Source organism: Lepisosteus platostomus, chromosome 1 (assembly GCF_059453375.1).
Source record: "Lepisosteus platostomus isolate fLepPlt1 chromosome 1, fLepPlt1.hap1, whole genome shotgun sequence".
Classification (NCBI taxonomy): domain Eukaryota; kingdom Metazoa; phylum Chordata; class Actinopteri; order Semionotiformes; family Lepisosteidae; genus Lepisosteus; species Lepisosteus platostomus.
Genome location: NC_142611.1, coordinates 25,000,107 through 25,010,897, shown reverse-complemented (window position 1 = coordinate 25,010,897; position 10,791 = coordinate 25,000,107). Strand labels below are relative to the sequence as shown.

General features: G+C 34.9%; 1 protein-coding gene across 1 annotated transcript in view; it reads right to left on the bottom strand.

The window, feature by feature from the left end:
• Positions 1-6,503: 6,503 nt before the first annotated feature.
• Positions 6,504-10,791, bottom strand: part of LOC148677872 (BTB/POZ domain-containing protein KCTD8-like) — a 194,204-nt gene continuing 189,916 nt past the window's right edge. The window contains exon 2 of the mRNA XM_088627566.1: positions 6,504-7,858. Within this exon, the coding sequence (XP_088483692.1) occupies positions 7,395-7,858 (464 nt within the window). The 3' untranslated portion in view covers positions 6,504-7,394. The remainder of the gene's footprint in view (positions 7,859-10,791) is intronic.

The following is a 10,791-nucleotide window of genomic DNA, read 5'->3' as shown; positions in this document are numbered from 1 at the left end:
GTTGGATAGTGCACAGTGGTGGCACTGTAGCTAAGGATCTGCACCAGTGGCTGGAAGGGTGCCGGTTCAAAATCCCGCGGCTGGCAGAGGAAATGCAAGGCCTTTTACCCCAACTGCTCCAGGGGCACTGTACAATGGCTGACTCTGCACTCTGACCCCAAGCTTCTCTCCCTGTCTGTGTGTCTGTGTCTCATGGAGAGCAAGCTGGGGTATGCGAAAGACAAATTCCTAATGCAAGAAATTGTTTGTGGCTAATAAAGTGATGTTATGTTATATTCACATCTAAATCTGTGTTTTTCATTTAACAGTAAGGGAAATAATTGCTTAAATACAGAATTGTGTAGAGTTTTACAAATGCTCATAAAATGTATAAAGAACATCCCTTTATTCTTTAGATATGTTCCTTATGTAATGTGTTAATTGTTTCTCATTACAGTTCAAACTTCTTCCACAGTGAAGAAAAATAGATTAAAATATATATTCCGATTACATATAATGTGTCAATATTGCCTGAAGATATATTTGGCATTTAGCTTACATTTTAGCCTACTATCTTAATTTAAGTTAGTAAGTCCCCTTTTTTAGTCTCCCTTTTTTAAGACATTTAAGTCATTTTTTCACTCATTTTTAATTTATATTTTGTATGTACTTCATAGTTTATTTTTATATTTTATACCAATTAGCTTTCAAAACATGTTTCACATTTATTTGGTGAACATTTAAGCATGGCACATAACATTTTATGTACAAAATTCAAAGAAACAAACAGGACATAAATAGTTGATTATGGATGGATTAAAAGGAAATACAAATAATGCACATTGTTTTGAAGGGTTCATTATGTTGCAATGCTTCCAGGAAATCCTTTCATTTTAGAAATTGTAAAAATTGATGAAATGCCATGCCATGAAAATGGAAGAGTTCTTCTTTTTTACATTTAAGTTAATAAGACGCACCACACTGCAGTTGTGTTTATATACTGTGATTGGCTGCTTGTAATAGACCAGCTGTCTCTTTGAGCCATCTGTGTTGGTTTGCGTTGTGGGTGTGCAGCTTATAGACCATTAAGAGAAAGTAAGCGCATTCACAGGTATTCACAGGAGGTTGTGAGACTGAAATCTGGTGTGGCTGATTTAGATCAGACAGCTCTTTAAATAGGGAAATAACACAACAGAATTCTTCTTCATCAACAATTAGATATCATGAATCACCTAGCTGTAGAATCAGGCTAATCTCTGTCTATACCCACCACACTGTGATACAAGAAGATACACACCTGCAGAGGGAACGTAAAAATATAGGTAGTAAAACTATTGTAGGGTATGAATCCGAGGTATATTGTCACGCCCAGTACACCTAGAGGGCTCTCTACTTCTCTCCTATTCCTAGTTCCCTGTGATTATTCATGTCTTTATGGTGTGTCTTGTTGTGTAGCCTATTTACTTCCTGCTTCTGCTCTGCTCCTCGCTCAGCATTGAGGTTCGGATGTCCTGAAACCCGCCTAGCACCAGGTCACTCCTGTCCATGGCCTGAGGGCATAGGTTTCTATACGGCATTTCCTGCACATAATTGCAAAATACATTGGAGTTGAATATTCTAGTCCTGGTTTACTATAGAAGCATGTGGGACACAGAAAAGAGGACTTATCCTTATCTAACAGAGATCTGGTTGCTGGGCGAACGTTAAGATGATACTTTCCCTTTTTACGTTTGGTAACTGCTGTGGAATTTCAGCATTCACTACCCGAGTGCTTGGTTCTGATAAGCAATTGGAAATGAATGATAAAAAACTTTTGTATTATGTTGTTTTATAAGGTGGGGATATGCACAATACATATACATTATGACATCCTTGCACCAATGACACTCCATGAAATTCATATCCAGTTGTATACTTCCTCTCTGAAAGAAGAACACAAAGAAGCCATTATTATTTTTATTTTTTTTATATCCCTCTACAATTGCATCAGTGATCCCAGAAAGCAATGTGGTTAGTTATAAGAGTAGGATGGCTGTTCATTTACCAGAACCATGGAATTTGATAAGTAAGATTGAATAAAAATAGTTCTTTCTTTAGTTTTTTTTACACTGATAAATGCATACTTTACAATTATTTTGACTACATATATGTTAATTTGTTATAAATGTACTGCATGAATTCAGTCATTTTACAGTCATTCAGGAGATACAGCACTTTGAAATGTGTCTTTATCAATATATATGGAATTATTATTTCAAAACCTTTTCATTTTAATGAGTGTATTACAGTCCTTCCTCTATGGAAGCCCGTTTCCACCAGGGAGTAAAAAAAATGTGCTATGGTATCTCTCATGCGACATTGTATCTCAGAATTACGAGTTTATATCTTGCAATTGCGACTTAAAATCTCAGAATTTCAACTTCATATCTCATAATTGTGACTTAAAATCTCGTAATTCCGACTTCCTTTCTCGTATTTTCGATTTTATATCTCACAATTTTGACGTCACTTCTGGTACCAGCAATGAATGTAGCCAGGCCAGGTTGCTCATGGCAAAAGAAGCCTACCGTGGCGTTATACCTTCTTGTGTCTCCTTTTGAATGGCTACAGATGCAGCCATTCAAAATGCACGGTAAAAACCCGTGGTATGGGCAACTACCCACAAGCCACCGCAGGGCACCGCAGTAAGTGATTGGCTGGCCAAAATGACCGACAGGGGCACTCGTGCTGCATTGGTCGGTAGTGAAAAGATTTAATAATTTAATCTCTTTACTGCGCACATTTTAATCCGCTTAGTATTGAATATTTATATGGAATTTTACCACTAAAGGGACATTTTAATAGCTGAGCATAAAAAGAAGAGGAGCATAACGCATCTGAAGGTCCTAAACTATATTAATTTAGGAACATAAACATATTACCGTATGTAAACTGTACTGTATATGGCTGGTCTTGGTAGTTTAAAGAAAAAATACACACCAGTATTTCATTTCTCCCTAAACATTTTAAGCATGAAAGTTTTATGAAACGGTACCCAAATATGCGATTGCTGTATAGAATGAATTTTAATTTAAAAAAATTATTTAACACGAAAATTAAGCTGTTTACAGTCACCCGTTGCTACCCAACGCAGAAACACAGCCACTAACTAGCAAAGAGAGGACATTAGCTAGCCAATATGATAAAGAAATAAATGATTATTTTGTTTATTTCTTTTGCACATTTATTTGAACATTTCCATCAATTGTACAAGCACTTGGAAACTGTCCAATCCCTAGTTCATCAGGCATTTTTTTTTACGCTGCGGGCATTCTCCCGGTCTGGGAGTTCCTCCCAGAACTTGTAAATTGTTGTTGTTATTGTTGTTATATAATAATAGCTTTGAGAAGCATACTGTCCAGCTTGTCAGGTGTATTCTTTTGTAAAATAATAAGTAGAGCTTTGGGCTTATTAGTGCTCCACTTACAGCAACCCAATGTAAATACATTTTGTCTCCAAATCCACCACCACTTGTATGAATCATAGCCCTGTCAAATGAAGCAAATTCCGCTGCAATGGTTGTGTGCAGGAATTATTCAGTATGGCATCTCCATGTTCAAGTAAACAGTGCTCTGTGTGCAAATGCAAATGCATTTAATTTTTTTTTAAAAAGCCACCAGTGTCAAAAGAAGCGATACACAACCTGTCTCCTCTATAACTCCTCAGTTTACCGAGAAATTCCGCCAGAGCCTCACAACATTCTCCAATAATACTCTTCTTGTGTCTAATTTTTAGTTAAGCAGGATTTGAGCTACAGACCATAACAGACCAAAAAACAGAATCCACCTGCATTTTGGGTGTTAACAAAACATGTTTACAAAGAAAGTGAAATACAGTTATACTACCAGCTATATAGATACATAGATTTAGAAATTTAGATCCTTAAATTAATATCATGATTAATTTATTTAGATGTGTGCTTACATATTCTCGATTATAAAACAGATAATTCCGGTCCTGGAATCTGACTGGCTGACACCCTTCTGAAGCGGTACCATAATCTCTGGTATACGGATGCCCCTGAAATTTGACTTGTTACTGTGTGATAAATTTTAAAGAGGTAGATAAAAAAGTTTGGATTCTCATGTATCTGGTACAAGTATCTTTTAAAACAGTCTTTGTTGTGCTCTTGAGGATCATTGTGATATTTTGAGCTCTGGTTGAGTGATAAGTGTCGCAGTTTAAATAATTTTCGTTGTTAGAAATTATGAAACGCTCTGTTAAAAGCAAGGGAGTGTTTATGTCTGTTATACTAAAAGAAAATGCCTGACAAACTAGGGATTGGACAGTTTTTCAGTGCTTTTACAATCGATGGAAATGTTCAAATAAATGTGCTAAAGAAATAAACAAAAAAAGTAATTTATTCCTTTATCATATTGGCTAGCTAATGTCCCGTCCTTGCTAGTTAGATCAACGAAATGCTGTGTTGTTACTTTTGTTGATGAAAAAATAAAGTCTTTTCATTTAAAATGACTGTTACAAATAATGTGGACCAGCATAATACTTTGAGTTTACAGCTTGTCCAAGGTCATTCATTATTAATAATATGAGTAATATCTTCGGTAAAGGCTTTGATGCATTAAATATTTCTGCATAATTAAAATATTTATGATAAAGGTACTGTAGGTTGTGTACTTTTGCCCAACTGAGCAATCTTGCTTTCATAAAATATACCAACTTTTTAATGACTGATGATTAACATGCTGTAATACACAGTTTAAATTTAAAAGCTCAAATGCTGTACATGAGAGGTTAAGCTTTATTGGCTCCTCCTGGCGGTTTTACAAGGTGATTCCGGATACTTTCCGGTATGACATCAAGTGACGTGATACACTGCGTGATAATGCGTTTTGATGCGACACGCCCACCGGGGTATACCTCGAAATACCCCACCCATTTTGAATGGTTGCATCTGTATTTTTAGGAATATAAATGGGAAATTAGTCTGGACAATTGCTGATAGATTCTGTCTTACAAATTTCATTTAAGATCGTTCATAAATTTATCCTGTTAAATTGACACTTTCTAGATTTAAACATGAACAAGATTTAGTATTTTGTAATAATGAGAAAGAATCTTTTTTACATTTGTTTGTTAATTGCTTACAATATATACAAAACTGTTTTGGATAGATTTGCAAAATGTTATTGTATAACATTTAAAGGTAAATTTTAAATTTAAAGATTTTTATATTTTATATTTTTATATTTTTGGATAAAGGATATGTTCTTATAATTAATCTGTTTATTTTGGCAAAATACGTCATCCACAAAAGTCAATGGTCTAATATTGCTCTATCTATTAATTTTTAAAGTGCAATTCCTTTTTTACTTAAATTCTATTAGAAAGAATCAAAAGGAAAGACATACAATGGAAATATGTAAAAAGTAAAAAGTTTCAGCTTTTGTAATTGTGAATTCCTCTGGATGTGAAGTGTCTATTTCTGTGGGATTCCATAAAAATTAGTGTAATTTGATTTTTATCAGGGAACTTGACAAGTCTTCAGGCCTATAGATCCTGTACGATTTATGAATATAGTGTAATGGAACAGCCAACATACAGGTTGTACGATCTGGTTGCAGTATGGTGACGGTACCGCCCTCCCCTGTGCATAACAAGGGTGTTGTGTGGCAGGGCTAAAGAAGGTCTTCTTTAGCTCAGCAGGCAAGACCTGCAGTGAGGCATGAAATAGGGTGGGAGCGGTGAGGGAACAAGCCATATGACCCGAATTCATTACAATAACAAAAGGACAGACAATGAAATGTGGGCTATTTTGAAGTCGCAAACATGAGATAAAAAGTCGCAAACGTGAGTCGTATTTATGAGATATGAAGTCGTAATTCTGAAAATCTATGTCGCAATTGCGAGATATAAACGCTCAATTACGAGAAATAAAGTCGGAATTCTGAGATATAGTCGCAATTGTGTGATACTATAGCACATTTTTTTTTACTCTCTGGCGGAAATGGGCTTCCATATTACTCTTCAGCCCACCCATAAGATAATCTGAAAATGAAGTTCTAATGTCAAGCTACCAAGTTTACCACAGGCTTGTTTTATCAATGCTAGTAGGACATTGATTATTTCTGATTTGCAGAAGGTAATCTTTGTATAGACTCATGATAAGTATTTGTATGAGACTTAATGATGAGAAAAAACATTACCACAATTGCAGTATACCCCCATGCAAACTGTAAATGATGCATTATTTCACAGAAAATCACAAAACAAAACCTGAGCTTATAATAGGGAGCACTATATTTACTGTATCGTTATGTATTGATTTCAGAATTTCTGACTCCACAATTAGTGAAACTCTTCTATAAGAACAGTGTACACATTTCAAGATTCAAGTGGAAGTCTTATTGCTAGACTTCAACATTTTTAGAGATATTTTGTCTTTATTTTCAAAATGCTAATATAAAGGTTTTTTTTATCTGAAAAAAATCTGCTAAATTTTCATATTTAATTTAGCTTTTATTAGACATAAAATCATGTTGATAAAAGGTGCCATGACATTCTATCAGAAATTGAAGGGAATGCATGCATATGACTTTTGAATGTGTGACTGTTCGGAAAACAGGTCTAATTACCAAAAATTGGAGCATTTAATTAAAACAGCCTTATGCTATTTATTTTGCTAGTTATGATAATATGCCGATACTAAACATTCAGACAACAGTGCACTTTATCTTACTACTTTCTAGTCTGACAAGCAATACATTGTTAAAACACTTTTGATAGAGGATATTGTCAAAATTGTTTTGAAATTGGTCTTACATGTATGGCAGAGTACAAACAAAGAATCTTTGAAACAACAGGTTATCAATGACAATTAACAAACAGTACAGTCAAAATATTTAATTTTAATATTAAATATGATATGTAAAGTATTGTAAATAAGGAAACATATTTCTTTTTGTTTTCTTAAACAACCAATGCATTTTTAGAAAATCTACAAATATACTCTTACAGAATAACTATGTGTTGATAAATGTCTTTACTTATCAATCTGAAATGTTTCATTATTTGTGCCATTCATGCAATTACATAAAGATTAATTACAACAGTTTGAAGAAAAAACATGTTGAAATTATTTGGTGGCTTTCTGCCTTAGTTTTGTTGTTTTTATGAAGGTTCAAATTGTATTTACAGAGGCACATGGTTTTTAATACCAAAACTTTAGTCATTAACAAGGTTTTGAATATCAGAAGTGACTGTTTTAGATTTGCCAAATGTTATACTTTTTGAAGAAAGCCTGTTATGTTTTGAAACTATCTCAGAAATAAATACATGTGGGGGAACTTAACATTGACTGGATCTATAAGATGAGTACAACAATCTAAGTGTGTCATAACTCAGGTCAGGAAAATGACTTATAGTCCATACTTCTGGAGCAGTTCAGATTGCCACTGACGTTTGCGTTCTGTAAATCTTTCTGGTATTTTAATTTTTTGAAAATCCTGAATGCACTGTTTCATTTCTTCTTTCACACTCAGCTTTTCTGTTACTTTATTTTTGTTTAGATTGGTCTCTCGAGGGTTGCTAATTAATGACTGGAAGAGCTCGCTGTTCCTGCGCTTCTCTGGCAGCTGCATCCACTGCACAGAGACCCTTTTTGATGGTCTGTCCAAAGTAAGTGTCCTTGGCTGACGTAAGGTAGACTGAACTGGGGCACTGGTCCTTCCATCATGTGGTGTTGTGATCTCCGAATGGGTCTCAGAGCTGGAGGAGGAAAGCTCATTCAGGGAAGTTCCACTTTCACTTTCCTTGTCTGGCAGAATCTCATGCTTCCTTTCCTCGCATTCCTGCTTTGGAGATACTGTCTTCAGGGCTGGTCCTACCAAACAAAATAAAATAACAAAAAAATGTCTGTGGTCAGGAAAGACTGGGTGATTACATCTGCAAAGAGAAAGCTGTCAAGAAGTACATCCCAGAGAAAAAATAGCTTTTTAAAAGAAATATTCTAGACAGTCCATGTGCCAACAACAGCTTAAATCTAGGTAATGCATGGTCTTTGATATTGTTATGCATGTTTTATTTTAAGCCACTACAATTACACTTTATCTAATACAGAGTAATGGGGGAGCCAGAGCCTATCCTGGTAAGCAATGGGCACAAGTAGTCTGGGCAGACAATTTTATTCATTTTTATAAAAGAAATAAAAAATAAGATATAATGATGTGTTCCTGCTTAACTTAGGCATTGCATGACTTTTAAAGCTATAAAAACAGGTTTCAATAGTTTATAACAAAATATTTCTTCCTTGTGATCAGCTTAGAATCTTTGTGTACAGTGTACGTTTTTTACTACTTAAACTATTAAAATACATTAATTTCATAAAGACAACACTCATTTCGAACAGAAAAAATCACATTCTGTTCTCTTCCTGTTATGTAGGACAGATCGGCAGGTCTTTTTTTCCCAATCAGAGGCTCTGAAAATAGCATACTGTCCACTGCACTCTGTCAGAGGGGGAGGCGGCACCAAGAGACAGAAGAGGCGGGGAGCTCAGTCTTACATAATGGCTGTTCTACAGAGTGGGATGCGAACGGCACCAGTTCTGAATGTTATGTTACACTTAGTTCATTGTTAGGTGTTAGCATAAATTATTAGTAATCAATAATATTACATTTATCACTGTAATACATTGTTGCACTTTTCCCCGCATCTTGTAAAAATATATTTTCCTTGTTATATATATATAACATTATAAATATACATTAAATCTGACTATCAGAAAATAAGTTAAATACAAAATTAAAGAAAAAATAGGGTAAAATATAATTCAAAATATTTTGCTAACAATGTTAACTGTTTATAAAATAAAATATATTAACTAAGGAATAGGATGGCACAGTTGTTAGTATGCTTTTTGTATGTTTTTTTTTTTCATAAATACAACAGTAGTACCAGATGTCTCAGTGGCTTTCGATAATAAATTATGCATGCAAACCTCTGAACTAGAAAGATGACTAAGATATCCATCCATTCCTAATGGTGGCAAAGTGGTTAGCATTGCTATCTTGCAGCACTGGGGCCCTAGGTTAAATTCCTGCCATCCTGGGTGTGTGGAGTTTGTATGTTCTTTCTGGGTTCCGCGGTTTTTCTCCTTATGTGTGATATGATTCCCTCTCGCAGTCCAAAACATACTGGTAGGGCTTATGGGAAATCTGGCGTTGGTGTGTGTGTGTTTGTGTCTGTTTGTCTGTCCTATAATGGACAGACGCTATGTCCAGTGTGTATTCTGCCTTGCATCCGTTGCTTGCTGGGATAGGCTCCAAATCCTCTATACTGGATTAAGAGATTAGAAAATGGATGGAAGTAAAGACACAGTGATGATGGAACTATACACATTGTTAGAAACCCACTATGAGATGGCAGCATCTCACTGAGGATAAATTATTTTATAGTGATGGCTTAAGGAAACAGCCTTTCCACCTCTATTGCACATCAGTACCTAGTTAGTTATTTTAACAAATTGCCTCTAAATATAAACATCTTAAGATGTTGGCTCTGTGTTCAATTCCTTCAATTCATGTGCATCCAACACACAGTTCAATGCTGCCAACTACACAAAATCTAAAATACAATCATCATTTCACTATCTATGTAAACATACAGTCTGTTAACTTCATCATCTTCCTCTGCAGTCTATAACATTTCCTGTCATTCTGTCAAAAGTATGCCTAACCCCATTAGGAAGTGTTCTTGTTATCAATGTATTCCTTAACTTTCCCCAAATTATCTTTTTTCCTACCTACATCTCTAGTCTTACATCCTGCAATAACTCAGCCAACACTATAATCCCCCAAAACTGCTTGTGTTAATTTGTTTAAATCACAAATATCATATGTAAATACCGGCCATGTAGTACTCTGCATTGTGGAATAGTTTCTTTTAAAGGGAACTAGAGAAACTAGGAACTAGAGAAATCAAGAAAGGCTTTTTTCTATAATTAATAAATGCACATCCTGTTCACTGGGGTAATTAAATCCACAGTGAGCAATCTCCAATATGTTCAGAATTTGACAGCCAGAATCCTGATCGGGATGCATTACGCCTGTCTTCAAGTCCTTGCACTGGCTTCCTATCAGGTTTCGAGTTTCTAGTCAACTTCAAAATCCTCAATCAGTCTGACTCTGGTCTTCTAGCTGTCCTCGAGAACATCTACATTGTATGGGTAATAGAACCGTCTCTAGCTGCACCCCAGAGCTCTGAATTTGTATCCCTAGTGATATCAGTCACCTACCCTGAGTGCATTTAAATCTAACCTTTCTTTTCAGAAGACAAAGTGTCTATATTTGCTTCATTTTCTAATTTTGGTAGCACTTCTAACTGCTTGTCTTTCTTATATGTATTTACTTTGTAATCTGTGGTCCTTATAACTGTTTTTACATCAACTATATTGCTTTGAGATGCCACTTTAAAGGTGCTATATAAAATAAAGTTTTTTTTCTTATTGTTATAGAGATACATGATCAGATTTTCCCTGGTTCAGAAAAAAACGATCTAAAGTAGTTTGTTACTCTTCTCACACCCTCTTTGCTAATTGGCTTTTCATACTAATCCAATCAATCTAACTGCCTATTTTCTGTGCTTTCTCTATTCTGCTAGATTTATAATTATTCTGAAAATATTCTTCTTGAAATGACTCATTTCTAAATACCTGTTTTCAGTGTTAACATCTTGCAGCAAAATAGACACTTAGCTCAACTTGACAGTTCATCCTCTACCAACATTGAATAAAGAAATCTTTAGATTTCTATATTT